General features: G+C 38.3%; 1 protein-coding gene across 7 annotated transcripts in view; it reads right to left on the bottom strand.

Moving 5' to 3' along the window:
• Window positions 1–16163, bottom strand: part of PCDH15 (protocadherin related 15) — a 1256363-nt gene that overhangs the window by 498902 nt on the left and 741298 nt on the right. For all 7 annotated transcript variants that reach the window (XR_006299724.1, XM_043596132.1, XM_043596136.1 and 4 more), the window contains one exon: window positions 15015–15170. Coding sequence is in view for 6 of the 7 variants with exons in the window: in XM_043596132.1 (XP_043452067.1) it covers window positions 15015–15170 (156 nt within the window). In the remaining variant the exon portion in view is untranslated. The remainder of the gene's footprint in view (window positions 1–15014; window positions 15171–16163) is intronic.

Here is a 16163-nt window from a genome sequence, read left to right as displayed (position 1 = left end):
AGCCCGGAGCCTGTTTCGGATTCTGTGTCTCCCTCTCTCTCTGCTCCTCCCCCACTCGTGCTCTGTCTCTGTCTCTGTCTCTCTCTCAAAAATAAATAAAACATTTAAAAAAAAAAGAAATGTTTCATAGTGAAAATAATCATGTGTATTTTACGTTGAAAATTAAATTTGGGGAAGCATGACCTCATGAATGTGGGGAGTGCAGGATCTAACGAAGTAGTTGGCCATCACGCCCTTGCGACCATTCCATGAATTCACAGAGCATCTCCAGAATTGGAGGCTTGGCCTTACCTCCTCCGTATCCTTTAGTCTTCAGTAAACTATCCCAAATACACTATTATCTCTTCCATCCAGGAAACCAAACCTATTGGAAATTATTCAATTTTCTGTGATCACACAGATAAGAAGCACAGCCCCTTCCTGAAATCACCACCTCGGTTTGACAATACAAAACATGGTGCCCCATTCTCTCTAACATTCTGTTAGCACATCATTCTTTTACTGAACTATGAACCAGAACAATAATTTGGACCCAACAAGTAAGGGTAACTGTTTTTCAAATTAGTACTAATACTGTTTATATTATTGGTCTTACATACTCCTCAGTCTTTCTGAAAACCTTATTTTTTTAAATTATTTTAAGTTTTATGTATTTATTTTGAAAGTGAGAAAGCGTGCTTGCAAGTGGGGGAGGGGCAGAGAGAGAGAGAGGGGGAGAGAGAGAGAATCCCAAGCAGGCTGTGTGTTGTCAGCACAGAGCCTGATACAGGGCTCCATTGCACCCACTGTAAGATCATGACCTGAGCCGAAATCAAGAGTCAGACTATGAACCAACTGAGCCACCCGGGTGCTCCTGAAAACCTTATTAAAAAAAATTTAAAAAAATCTTTTAATGTTTGTTTATTTACTTATTTACTTTGAGAGAGAGAGAGAGACAGAGCAGGAGCAGGAGAGGGGCAGAGAGAGAGGGAGACAGAGAATCCGAAGCAGGCTCCAGGCTCTGAGCTGTCAGCACAGAGCCCGACGAGGGGCTTGAATTCATGAGCTGTGAGATCATGACCTGAGCTGAAGTCGGACTTAACCAACTGAGCCACCTATGCGCCCCCTGACAACCTTATTTTAAGCCATGGTGAAGGGATATACATTTTCAAAACTGCATGGAGTTTTCTTCATATATATCTGCTAAATTTGCCCTTCTCTTCCTTGATGCATTTGTACAGTGCGGTGATCAAGCGCTTGGGTGAGGAGTAAGGTTGCCTCTGTCTCTGGCTTAGAGCCACCAGCCATTAGCAGTGAGGTTCTGTGCAAATGAATAAATAGCTCTCTAGTTCTGCAATTTCTGCAGCACTCACATAATGTGCATCTATGTGAGGGTGCAGGTAAGTCTTAAATGACACACTTCATGGAAAATATTTGCCATTAATACATGTACTTAATGACAATTGTCATGAATTATCTGGTAGTATGCTAGAATCAATCTACCATTATCATTGTTCATCTTCCTTATTCCATTCAACATCAGGAGAAATGATGTCACTAGAGCGGCAAGGAGATCTATGTAGAAATCTTTCTGTGAACAAAACCTGGATAAGAATAAATTTAAGATTTATCTGGTGTGAAGTTATTTAAGTTTGTCTAATGTTTATTTATTTTTGAGAGAGAAAGAGAGAGAGAAGGAGGGGCAGAGAGAGAGGGAGACACAGAATCTGAAGCAGGCTCCAGGCTCTGAGCTGTCCGCACAGAGCCCGACGCGGGGCTCAAATCCACAAACCAAGAGACCGTGACCTGAGCCAAAGTCGGAAGCTGATGCTTAAGTGACTGAGCCACCCAGGCACTCCGGTGTGAAGTTATTTTGTAATGAGTATGCCTAATAATAAAAAAGTAAAGAAAAATACTAGAATTGTTATAAACCTAAACTTTATAGATGTTCAAGCTGTTAATCAGGACATGTCTTACAATGTACTAGTAATGTCAATAATTACGAAATAACTTGATTGTTCGCTAAACCCAAGGTTATTTCAACTGCAAACCCTCACCTTCATAAATTACAAACTCCATTTTAAATTTAGATTAATGAAACATTCCTTAAAGTTTCTTATTATTAATGGCTTAGAGAACTTGATCAAACACAGATTTATTAAATTGACTCTGATGCTCCTGAGACCGTCGGCATTGAGCCTCACAAAGCTGGGCCTGTAGGAAAATTTTGCAGAGAAAGGAAAGGATATTTGGTCAAAGAGGAATCATTAATATCACTTCATAAATAGGACTTCAGGGTCTCTGGGTGAAAAGTAGGGTACAGATTCTAAAGTGGTATAACAGTCATATCTAAATAAACACAGAATTTCCCCCTATAGTTATATAAAAAGAGTGATAATTCACATAAATCCAGTTTCCCCAAGAGTTTGTAAAAATAACTATAATTCTCATAGTTCATATTTATCAAGTTAAAGAAAAAAAGTGTGCTTCTTTTATTGTCATCACTGAAATGTCAACCTAAGTAATTTACCACAATATTCCAGAAAGCTTTTATTTGTTTCTTTAAAAACTTTACCACTGGGCGCCTGGGTGGCTTAGTTGGTTGAGTGACTGAGTAACCAACTCTTGACTTCCCCTTAGGTCATGATCCCACAGTTCTGGGATTGAGCCACAAGTTGAGTTCTGCACTGAGCATGAAGCTTGCTTGGGATTCTGTCTTTCTCTCTCTCTTTCTCTCTCTCTCTCCCTAAGCTCCTCACCCATGTACTCTCTAAAAATAAACTTTAAAGAAAAATAAAAAAAAAAAACAGCTGAATTTAGTTTAAAATAGTTACAATTGGATCTCCATTTTGGTAGTTACTATGAACAAGGTATTCCTGTTTAAATCCATTATGCTTACTGCTTATGTATAAAAAATGTCTTTAAAAAATATTGACCTTGGCCCCAGCTAACTTAGGAAACTCATTTTTAACTGCAATCGTTTGCATGTAAATACTGTTGGTTTTACATATATTCACCATTAGTGAATAATGAGAGGTTTTTATGTAATTTTCTATATAATGTAGGGAATTTCTATATTGTTTCTGTTGTTTTTATTAATTTTAAGCTCAATTGTACCATGATTAGAAAATGGACTCTGTGTAATTTCAGCCATTTGGAATATGTTGACACTTCCTTTATAGCTTAGTGTTTGGTAAGTTCTTAAGTGTTCCACGTACTTGAAAGGGATGAATTCCACAGTTGTCAGATTCATTGTCCCTTCCATAAAAATCCACCAGGTCAAATTTGTTAATTTCATTATTCAAATCCTCCACCTGTTTTGTCCTACCTATTTTATCCCCTATTTGTCAGTCAATAAAAGAGATTTTATATTGTCTATTGCTTCCATAAAAAGTTGTTATAAATTTAGTGCCTTAAATTATTTTATATAAATTATTTTGTATACCTTAATTATCTCACAGTTAGATTGGTCAGAAGTCAGAGAGTCTCACCAAACTAAAACCAAGTATCCCCAGGGCTGTATTCCTTTCTGGAGGTTCGGGGGATGAATTCACTTCCAAGCTCATTCAGGTTATTGGCTGGACTGAGTTATTTTTGCCAGTGTAGGGAGGAGGGACCTGATTCCCTGCTAGCTGTTAGTGTGTTGTGTGTCTCTGTCCGTAGAATGTATATCCAGCTCATGGATCCATTCATCCTCAAAGCCAGCGATGGTGGGTTGACTGTTTCTCACTCTTTATTCATTTTGATCTCCCTCCCTTCTTCGTATTTCTTGCTTTCTCTGTCCTGGACTCTCAGACTCCAGCCAGAGAAAGTTCTATTCTTTTCAGTGCTCACATGAGTAGATTGGACTCTGCAGGATAATCCGGGATAATCCCCCGATTAACTTCCATAACCTTAATCATATCTGCAAAGTTCTTTTGCCAGGGATTAGGACATGGTCATCTTGGGGCACTATCATCCTACCTCCCACAGGTTTTAAAATATCACTCTAGGATCATGGATTTTTCCATTTTACCTTTAATTCTTTCAACACTTTATCATTTCTGAGGTCATGTTATTAAGTGCAATTGAATACATAATTATTCTAACTTTCTGGCAATTTGAATCTTTATCATGAGGGAAAGTTCCTTTTATTCTCTACCAATGTCTTTTCCCACAAAGTCCATTTTGTCTGGTAATAGTATAGCTACAACACCTATTACATAAAAACTGACTACATGGTATATCTACTTCAATTTTCTGTATTTTAGATTTCTGAGTCCTTATATTTAACTGGGTTTCGTGTCAACTGCCTTCATTTGGCTTTATTTTTGAATTTAGTTTGAAAACTCTTTTCGTTTTGAGCATTTTCTCTTTTACTTTTGATGCAATCTTTGAACAGGATCATTTAAATCTACTCTTACTGGATATATTTTATCCTGTCCATTCTGTATTCCTTTTCAATTGCCCCTTTGCCTTACTTTGGTTAATACGCATACTCTTCATTATTTTACTCATTTTCTAGGCAATAAAGACCTTAAAACACATTTGTCAGTCCTGGTTTATAACTGAAGTGTTCTATAAGTCATATATATATATATATATATACACACACACACACACACATATATATGTGTATATATATATATGTATATATACACACACATATATATATGTGTGTATATATATATGTATATATACACACATATATACATATATATATAATTTTATCTATGTGATATATATATCACTTCAAAAGAAAGCATTATTATTTTACTCAGTGAATATTTAGTCATATATACTTAAGTTTTCATCTTTATTTTTCCTTATTAGTTCTTTGATGACTTCAAGTATATATATATATTTACTCAATTATTCAGTTTCATTTTGTTTACTTATTTGTTCATTTGCTTGTTTATTTAGATTTTCTAATTCTTCTAGTTATATCTTAAAGAGAGTAACTGGGCCTGACTACCTAGTCTATCTCAATCAGAAGCAGAAGATGGCAGTGTTTTGTGTGACTGGAAATAATGAAGATTATGTGACTTCAAACCTCCCCGAATAACTGTGCAGGACTATCGCTGTGCAGTAAAGCTTCCCAAGTAACCGCATGGTGCTATCTCTGTACCCAGGTGACAAGAACCACAAGGCAATGTTGTAGAAACCTGCTGAAGTCGTTTAAACAACAGGAATGAGGGAAGAAATGTAAATTTTGTATTTTTTTTGTGTTGTCCCTTAATTGCACAGACAATACATGTTTAGATATTTTCATAAGAGAGAAAAGGAATTTTATATAAAATATATAAAATATATAAATTTTATATAAAAAGCAATTTTATTTTTGTCAACAAATTTCATAAATTAGCTATTCATATTATATATATATATTTTAAAATTTTAATGTTTATTTATTATTGAGAGACAGAGAGAGACAGAGCATGAGCATGGGAGGGGCACAGAGAGGGGGAGACACAGAATCCAAAGCAGGCTCCAGGCTCTGAGCTGTCAGCATAGAGCCCAGCACGGGGCTCAAACTCACAAACCACAAGACCATCACCTGAGCCGAAGTCGGACGCTCAACCGACTGAGCCACCCAGGAGCCCCAAATTACATCTTTTGATCACAAAACTATGTGGCTATAATGGCAGGATGGTACCTTGTGGACAGTGGCTGCTGGTGTCAGTGGTAGAAAGTGCAGCTGGCCCTTGCACAACATCAGTCTGAACCTCATGGGTCCACTGACCTGCACACTTTTTCCAGTCCAGTACTGCAAACACATTGCATCTTCCTCATGATTTTCTTATTAATATTTTCCTTTCTCTAACTTACTTTACTGGATGAATACAACACAGAACACATGCAACACATACAATGTGTGTTAATTGATTGTTTATATTATTAGTAGGCTTCTAGTCAACAGGAGGCTACTAGTAGTTAAGTTTTTGGAGTATCAAAAGTTATGGATTTTTGACTGCATGGGGTTGGGCGGTGGGGGAGTCTGGTGCCCCTAAGCCCTGCATTGTTCAGTCAGCTGCATTCCTTTGCACGAACACAGTCTTTTAATGCTATTCCAGCACAAGCTTGTTTTTTAGGGTTTCCCAATGGAACGTGGTATATGTAAGGTGTCTGTGTTTGAGAGAGAGAGAGAGAGAGAGAGAGAGAGAGAGAGAGAGAGAGATCTGCTTTTCAACCTTATGAGTGCCAAATCCAAGATACTCGACTATGGATGAATTACCTAAGTTCTCTAAACTGAATTTCTTTTCTGTAAAATGTATTATTGGAAGGGTCAAACAGTATCACATTTACAGGTCTGCGATAATATAAGTGCTCAATAAATATCACCTGTCCACTATTATTAGTAGTATTCGCAATTTTCATTTACCAGTTATGATCTTTGGATAAAAACAGAGTTCACAATATGATTATGGGTAAAAAACAAAATTGTTTTTTTGATCCCATGGGCTGCGTAAAGTGTATGGAGGACACTCTCCATCTTGGCCTTCTTAAATCTCATAAATTTAAGAGGAGAAACATTTGAGTTCAACTGTCCACCTTATCCTGAATCTTTGCAGTTGGGGGAGCGGGTATAAAGACTAGGCAAACTTATGGGGCCGATGTTTACCTCAAAATTTGATGCACAGATTTAGGTCAGGACACCTAGCATTCAGTCTCTCCCCTCATGAATCCTGAAGCTGACACCCGGTTTGTGTATTCTGGTAGGTCTGTTGGGTTAGAACAAGTTCCACTCCAATTCTCCTGGCAAGGATTTCCCTGGAGCCTGAGACTTCATCGCCAGTTCCAGCAACTACTTCTTCCAGGAAATGGAGTTTAGAATGGCAGGTGGAAGTAAGCAACTGCCAGTCTTAGCGTCCTGCAGTGTGGGGACTTACTGGACCATTTTATAAAACTACGTTACCGATTATTATATATCGCGAATGTTAAATTTATTTATTTTTTTTATGAACTTTATTGACAAATTGGTTTCCATACAACACCCAGTGCTCATCCCAAAAGGTGCCCTCCTCAATACCCATCACCCACCCTCTCCTCCCTCCCACCCCCCATCAACCCTCAGTTTGTTCTCAGTTTTTAACAGTCTCTTATGCTTTGGCTGTCTCCCATTCTAACCTCTTTTTTTTTTTTCCTTCCCCTCCCCCATGGGTTCCTGTTAAGTTTCTCAGGATCCACATAAGAGTGAAACCATATGGTATCTGTCTTTCTCTGTATGGCTTATTTCACTTAGCATCACACTCTCCAGTTCCATCCACGTTGCTACAAAAGGCCATATTTCATTTTTTCTCATTGCCACGTAATATTCCATTGTGTATATAAACCACAATTTCTTTATCCATTCATCAGTTGATGGACATTTAGGCTCTTTCCATAATTTGGCTATTGTTGAGAGTGCTGCTATGAACATTGGGGTACAAGTGCCCCTATGCATCAGTACTCCTGTATCCCTTGGGTAAATTCCTAGCAGTGCTATTGCTGGGTCATAGGGTAGGTCTATTTTTAATTTTCTGAGGAACCTCCACACTGCTTTCCAGAGCGGCTGCACCAATTTGCATTCCCACCAACAGTGCAAGAGGGTTCCCGTTTCTCCACATCCTCGCCAGCATCTATAGTCTCCTGATTTATTCATTTTGGCCACTCTGACTGGCGTGAGGTGATACCTGAGTGTGGTTTTGATTTGTATTTCCCTGATGAGGAGCGACGCTGAACATCTTTTCATGTGCCTGTTGGCCATCCGGATGTCTTCTTTAGAGAAGTGTCTATTCATGTTTTCTGCCCATTTCTTCACTGGGTTATTTGTTTTTCAGGTGTGGAGTTTGGTGAGCTCTTTATAGATTTTGGATACTAGCCCTTTGTCCGATATGTCATTTGCGAATATCTTTTCCCATTCCGTTGGTTGCCTTTTAGTTTTGTTGGTTGTTTCCTTTGCTGTGCAGAAGCTTTTTGTCTTCATAAGGTCCCAGTAATTCACTTTTTCTTTTAATTCCCTTGCCTTTGGGGATGTGTCGAGTAAGAGATTGCTACGGCTGAGGTCAGAGAGGTCTTTTCCTGCTTTCTCCTCTAAGGTTTTGATGGTTTCCTGTCTCACATTTAGGTCCTTTATCCATTTTGAGTTTATTTTTGTGAATGGTGTGAGAAAGTGGTGTAGTTTCAACCTTCTGCATGTTGCTGTCCAGTTCTCCCAGCACCGTTTGTTAAAGAAGCTGTCTTTTTTCCATTGGATGTTCTTTCCTGCTTTGTCAAAGATGAGTTGGCCATACGTTTGTGGGTCTAGTCCTGGGGTTTCTATTCTATTCCATTGGTCTATGTGTCTGTTTTTGTGCCAACGAATGTTAAATTTAATACGATATTTGGTGTGTGGAACTATCTTATAAACACACTAAAGTGTCTTCTACTCTTAAACTCACTACTGACCTGTGCCCCGTTCCCTTCCAGCCAGCATCTTGAAATGCATTTCATAGCCACGAACCCTCTGTCCTTATTTTCAATGCACTTCAATGCACTGCTTAATTTAACACCGTCTGATTTGTCCTGTTACTAATTTACCCAAGTAGGACTTGGATTTGTAAATTCAGTGCACTTTCCTTTGGGGACAATGCCCCTTTATTCTCTTGCTACTTCTCTGGTCTGTTTTTCAGCTGAATTGCCTTTCTTTGGCTTGTCTCCTTACTTTGCAAACTACCTTGGGTTAGTGGTCACTAGCCCTCACTAGTGTATGGATCCCTGTGAAAATGTGAGAAAAGCTGTAATTTCTCTTCCTGAAAATTGCATATGCACAAATATAGCTACTGTTTGGCATTTTTTTTTCTTAATACCCACCACCCACGCAGGTTTCCTTAAGGCACACGCGTGGCCGCATGCCATCTCTATGGATGGTGACGAGGCTCCCCTATCTAAATGTTTGTTCTAACCCTACATAAAAGGAACCCACCCACTCATGGGGATTCATGGGGACTCATGGCTTTGGAAACTACTCCCTGTGATCCTTATTGGCTGCAAATACAGTTTACTTTTGTGTGATCAATCACCTGGTACAGCTTCTGACTCAACAGGACACCAAACGGTCACACAACTACTCAGCTCTGCTCACAGCACACAACAGTATATGATGAATGGGCATGGTTGCATTGTAATAAAACTTTACTTATGGACACCGAAATTGCATGGTCCATTCAGAAGCACACAGAGGTAGGGCAAATGTTACCTGTAAACTGTAGTATACCTAAAAATACGAATCTCAAAAGGCCGTCAGGGTATCATTAACAGTGATTAGAAACAATGAAGCAGATCTTTCAATTTAAAGTCACCACTTTAGGGGCGCCTGGGTGGCGCAGTCGGTTGAGCGTCCGACTTCAGCCAGGTCACGATCTCGCGGTCCGTGAGTTTGAGCCCCACGTCAGGCTCTGGGCTGATGGCTCAGAGCCTGGAGCCTGTTTCCGAGTCTGTGTCTCCCTCTCTCTCTGCCCCTCCCCCGTTCATGCTCTGTCTCTCTCTGTCCCAAAAATAAATAAACGTGGGAAAAAAAAAATTAAAGTCACCACTTTAACAGAATATTTTATATTAAATGCCAGTCTTAAGAATTTGTACATCTTATAGGCAAAACATTACCTCATTATGAACACTTCAGAAATCATCAAATTTTAAAAATCACCCATAGTTCTAGAACTCTAACTCAATCCCTACTGTCCCAACATAAGGCAATTTTACCACACATAAAACTTTTATATTTTAAAAGTAATATGTGCAGAAAAGATGTCAGTTTTAAATTTATCAAAAGTGGGATCCCTACTCCTAAGGTATTTAGTGGAACAGAAACACAGTAAAACAAATATTTTCTGTATCTGTTTAAGCAAATTATTTAAGAAACCATAAGAGAGTCAGTAGTAAAAAATGTTTTAAGGAATGAATGTAGGATTAAATCTTTACAATAAATATGGAAATAATATAATAAAGAGAATACATTTTATTTATTATTGTCACTGTTAGAATCAAATACTTCAGTTATTGATATTTGAATCTAAGTAAATAATCTAACCAAATGAAATGAAATGATAAAATAGTAAAGCATAATTAATCTCAACAACACAGACTAGTGAAGTATGAAGAAAGACACATTTTCTAGAAAGCACAGGTGACATCAGAACTGAGTCCTTTCCTTCTGAAGCTGTAGGATTACAATTAGTCTCACTGTAAGTAAAAGGATAGAAAATATCACTGCAATAAAGTGCCCTACATAATACAATGGAATCACGCACATCTTTTCATCTATTATGAATTACAAAACATCTTGCAGTAAGTACATTTTCAAAGGAAAGTAAAAGAAAATTTAAGCTATCTAACTGGAAAGCTGCAAAGCCATCTAAACTTAAGGTTACAGGCTTAAAATAACAAAATTTAAATTCCTTCTCTCCCTTCCTCTCCCCTTTTCTACCTACCCTCCTTCCTTTCAAGAGACTGTAAGCCATCTATCGATGCAAGAGATATGCAAGGAAACATTCCTCCAGAAACTGCCAACAAATTATGTCTAATAAAACATATCATGTCAGAGCAGCAAAGTACATTTAAGATGATATGTAAGGTGATGGAAAGAACAAATTAATATTGATTTAAAAAGTGCACCCTCTGTGAAGAGATCATTAAAGATCACGACAAATATAATCTCTATATAATTTGGAGATTAATTCTTCGTGGCTCAAATGTCCGCCTTGACTTGCCCTTCTTTGCTTTTAATGTCAAAAGAAATTTTTGAGGGTGCAATGCATGTGTTATTAAAAAGATCACGGCAGAAAATATTTATCTTCAAAAATCGCTTAAGGACGATCAGCAACAATTAGACTGTGCAATCTCTTCTTCAAACCTACTAATTACTTAGTGATACTATGATTGTCCAAAATTAACTGAGTCTCCAATTACTCAGAGAAAAATACTTGCAACATCTGATGTCCTGCTCACAAACAAGGAATTATAAACTTGTAACAGTCCTTGCTTGGTATTTAGATACAGACATTAATATTTTAGTAAATTCTTGACAAACATAGAATAATATGTTTACAAAGAGTAAAAAAAGACGGACATTTAATGCATCTTTATAAGGTACTGTTTGTGATTATAATATTATAATACCATAAGTATAATCCCTGATATTTATTTTTAAAATCAGTTACATGAGAGTGGTGATAATTTCGCACACAGGATGTCTATTAATAACTAGGGAAGAAATGATTGGACCAAGGACTTGGGTTTTACTCCCAAGGTTGTGACCAGTTCACCGTGTAACACAGCCACTTCTTGCTACAGACGTCTGTTCTCACGGCGAATGAGAGTGAGTCATCGGGACTTTAATTCTGGAAACTTCATTCATGAATCTGTGATAATGACTTTATACCTGTCTTTCGGATTTTAAGGAAGTGCAAAATATTTTGACATCAACAATCTATTAAACTGTGAACGATTTTTAATTTTTCTGAGAAACATTTAGATCCTCCTAGTCTTAAATGCATTAACTGTGTGTCTTGTACTAAAAGGAGAAATCACATGGAAAATGTCTTGCAATCTGGCGCACAGTAAAATCTACTCAGTGCCATGTAATTTAACTTAATTTCACAGGCAGTGTTGTAGTTGAAGGAGACTATGAGAGATTTATACGCTATAAATGAGTGAACAGATATACACACATACATACATATGTAATATATGTACATATAACTGCACAGTGTGTGTGTGTGTCCAAGCAAATTATACTGAGAACTGTAGAAGATCCACTCAAATGAAGGATGAAAAAAAATAGCTAAATTTCATTTTTTTTCCTTGTGATTATGTTTTGCGTTTTAAAGAAAATTTTGTTTTTTTCCAAGAAACTACATATATACAGGGGAACGTGGCCATCAGCTACACATGGCCTCAGAATCCAACCACAGAAGGTATGGCCAAAGTATCGCAGAGGTGGGACTGCCTCAGCAGACTTTAGGGAAATGAGTGAGAAGAACCATAAATGGCAGCTTTGCAAGGAAACCCGGGCTTCTCCAAATAACGTTTAACAGAATATTAAGATATTAACGTTTAAGATAAAAGGTTTAACTTATTGGGGAGCCTGGGTGGCTCAGTTTGTTAAGGGTCCAACTCTTGGTTTCGGCTCAGATCATGATCTCATGGTTGTGAGATTGAGCCCCACCTCAGGCTCTGTGCTTACAGTGTGGAGCCTGCTTGGGATTCTCTCTCTCTCCCTCTCTCTCTCTCTGCCCCTCCCCCGCTCACATAGTCTCTGTGTCTCTCAAACATAAATAAACTTATAAAAATTTTTTAAAAAGAGAAAGTTTAACTTTTCTGTAAATTTTTATCACTCCAAGCAACGTTTATCCAGATGCTGTAGAAGTTTAGAGTTATGGAGACAGGGGTGCCTGGGTGTCTCAGTCGGTTGAACGACCAACTTCAGCTCAGGTCATGATTTCACAGTCTGTGAGTTTGAGCCCCACGTCGGGCTCTGTGCTGACCGCTCAGAACCTGGAGCCTACTTTGGATTCTGTGTCTCCCTCTCTCTCTGACCCTTCCCCGCTCATGCTCTGTCTCTCTCTCTGTCTCAGAAATAAATAAACATTAAAAAAAAAATTAGAGTTAGGGAGACAGCACAGGGGTGTACTGGAGTGATCAGGGATGACTACGGAACTAGGAAATGGTAATAGGTCTTGAGTTAAACTTTAAAAGGATAAAAATTGGAGGATCCTGTTATAAGTACAATGAACGGTGTGGGCAAAGCCCTGGAAAAAGAAAAGTTTGCGAGTTGCGCAGAAATTAACCTGGATGGCGATGCATTCACAACCTAATGCTAAGAATACGCAGAAAATAGGTCAGATTACAGAAGATCTTGAAAGTCAGCCAGTGGAGACACATGACCTTTGTTCAGAAAATAATGAGAGATTTTACACAATTTCTGAATAGGGGAATAATAAGATTAAAATAGTACTTGAAAAGGTTATTTTTTCGCAAGGCGCTGAGCAGGTTGGAGGGGTGTGGAAGCAGTCAAATCACACAAGGCACTCTGAAATGCAAGCTGAACATTGCAAATTTCTTCACAAAAAATGAACCAAAGCCGCAGCTCCAGGAACAGTGAATTATGGTGCATGAGTAGATTTTGCGATTAGATCTGCTGTCTGAGATAATCCATCTGATACCAGTTTATTCACAAATGAAGGCAGCACTCAAAGCAAAATCTCATTCAAAGAGTGTACTTCAGATGCTACAATAATTGATCATGCAAAACAGTTAATTACATTAATTAACATTTGTTTGTTTTAGCAAGCGCCAGTTAAATAAAAGCAAAAGATGTTAACACCGACTGACCAGCAAAATTGTCCTGTTAACCTTAAAAGGGCAGTTCAGGGCTTTTTTCTTTTTTGCTAATTCCACCTACAAAGTCTCACATTATAAGACACATAATTTCCTCAATTTTTTATGAATACAACAATATTGAGATAATTCAGATACATTTTAAATGATTTCAAAAAACAAGCATGTAGAGGTTAAAGGCCCACTGCTGTGCTTAACGCCCAGATTATACATTTCCTCCTATAAAGTAGGTACATAGCTTTTGAGGTTAAAACAAAATCTGGGGAGTAAAAATAATCTGCTAGAATAGGGACTATTAAAAACGTGGTTCAGGGGCGCCTGGATGGTTCAGTCGGTTAAGCGTCCGACTCCGGCTCAGGTCATGATCTCATGGTTTGTGATTTCGAGCCTCACATCAGGCTCTGTGCTCACAGGTCAGAGCCTGGAGCCAGCTTTGGATTCTGTGTCCCTCTCTCTCTGTCCCTCCCCTGCTCACGCTCTCTCTCTCAAAAATAAATAAACATTAAAATTATTTTTTTAATATGGTTCATTTTTTATGCATCTAAAGCATCTATAATAGCTGATATTAGATATTTTAGAAATATTTTCGGGGCGCCTGGGTGGCGCAGTGGGTTGAGCGTCCAATTTCAGCCAGGTCACGATCTCGCGGTCCGTGAGTTCGAGCCCCGCGTCAGGCTCTGGGCTGATGGCTCAGAGCCTGGAGCCTGTTTCCGATTCTGTGTCTCCCTCTCTCTCTGCCCCTCCCCGTTCATGCTCTCTCTCTGTCCCAAAAAAAATAAATAAACGTTGAAAAAAAAAATTAAAAAAAAAAAGAAATATTTTCATAGTGGAGTAACAAAAAATTAACAGAGTAACCATCACTTTTTTTTTAATTTTTTTTTTCAACGTTTATTTATTTTTGGGAGAGAGAGAGACAGAGCATGAACGGGGGAGGGGCAGAGAGAGAGGGAGACCCAGAATCGGAAACAGGCTCCAGGCTCTGAGCCATGAGCCCAGAGCCTGACGTGGGGCTCGAACTCACGGACTGCGAGATCGTGACCTGGCTGAAGTCGGACGCTTAACCGACTGCGCCACCCAGGCGCCCCAACCATCACTTTTTAAAAAAATAACATAAAAGGGCTTCTTGGCTCATGGATTTTGGCTCAAAGGGAAAACAAAAGAAAAAGAAATAAACAACCAAAAATCATGTTGTAATAAAAGCAGTAATACTTAAAATTTTTAAAAACATAAGAATTGAGCAGTTATTTATATTTAAATATTTGATATGCCAGAACTTTTAAAATTAAGGAAATAACTTTAAATTAAAAGAATCTTGAATAGATATTTTCTTCCAGTATTTAATTCCTGCTCCCACCTTAGAGATAATGGAAAACAAATAATGCAACAAGTTATAATGATAATAAATATCTCCTGTTAACCCGTAGTAAGCATATATGTGGATTCTGGCATTAAATTGTCCACGATGATCAAAAATACCAATGTTTCAGTCATTATTACACACAAATCAAAATTTTTTTGCAGCAAAATGAATCCCTGAAATCCTACTAGAAAGTCACCCAGATCTTATTTCCTCCGAAGCACTATTCTGTAAAATGTTTTTTTTATTTCTTTGTTTTCAATTTCTGAACAGTTAAGCCTGCTGTAAGCATCATTTGAAAGCATCCACAGTACACAGCGACCTACGGGCAGAGGGCACTGACCTCATTCACCGTGGCGTAGTAGCTGTCGTGCTTGAACGTGGGAGAGTTGTCGTTACGGTCCCTCACCACGATGCGAACCTCATGGTAGATGACGGTGCCCACCTTCTTGTTGATGCACTGCACCTGCACCACGATCGAGTGTATGTTCATCGGGGGCTGCAACGCAGAAATTGCATCCTTTTTTAAGAAAAGCAGTTGAAACTGAAGCATCTCATGATGGCCAAAGCACATTTGTTTCATAACAAAATTTTAATGTTTATGTTTTTGAGAGAGAGCAAGAGAAAGGGAGGTGCAGAGAGAGTAGCTGGGGTGGTGGGGGTGGGGTGGCACAGAGGATCCGAAGCAGGCTCCAGACTCTGAGCTGTCAGCACAGAGCCTGTCCTGGGGCTGGAACTCACATGTGAGATCATGACATGACCTGAAGTCTGACGCTTAACCGACTGAGCCACCCAGGCGCCCCTGTTTTATAAAACTTTCTATGCTTCTTCATTTTACAATGAAGATAATTTATGAAAATTGATCCATTTTGCCCTGTTTGAGGACAAGAGAGGACAACCATGATTATTTTGCTTCTCCATTTTGTGTCTCAAAGTACAGGACCTCGGGATGCATGTTCACCATGGGAGGACGAGTGGAGAGCACAGTCACAAGACAGAGGGGGTAAAACGAATTCTGTCCAAAAGTTAAAATATCATTCATTACATGAGCTTGTGATTTATGAAAACAACGTGTTCATGATAAAATCCTCGGGCAAAAGGCGTTGTGTAACATTTGTGCTCATTTACACTTTTGCTAAAATATTATGTGTTCATATCTGATAAAAATTAACATATAATCAAAAGAAGAGAATCCATTCATAGTCCACCAACCACATTTACTCATTCTATACATTTAGTGTTTATTTTGCTAATCTTTCTCTCTCTAAATACAAATATACTCCTGTTATACACACACACACACACACGTGAATAGCATCCCAAATTTGTAAATACAGATTGACTACAGTAATTAGGTATCTAGTGTGATGCTATATTATATGATTTCATATAGTTGATAGCATAATTGTCTTAGTAGAAACTTACAACAAGAAGCTCTATGTTGTCCACTTTTGCCATTATAAACCATACTTCAATAATTATTCTACGCATA

The sequence above is a fragment of the Prionailurus bengalensis genome, chromosome D2 (genome assembly GCF_016509475.1).
Source record: "Prionailurus bengalensis isolate Pbe53 chromosome D2, Fcat_Pben_1.1_paternal_pri, whole genome shotgun sequence".
Lineage (NCBI taxonomy): Eukaryota > Metazoa > Chordata > Mammalia > Carnivora > Felidae > Prionailurus > Prionailurus bengalensis.
Note: the sequence above shows the minus strand (reverse complement) of the source record. Positions and strands in the feature narration are given on the sequence as shown.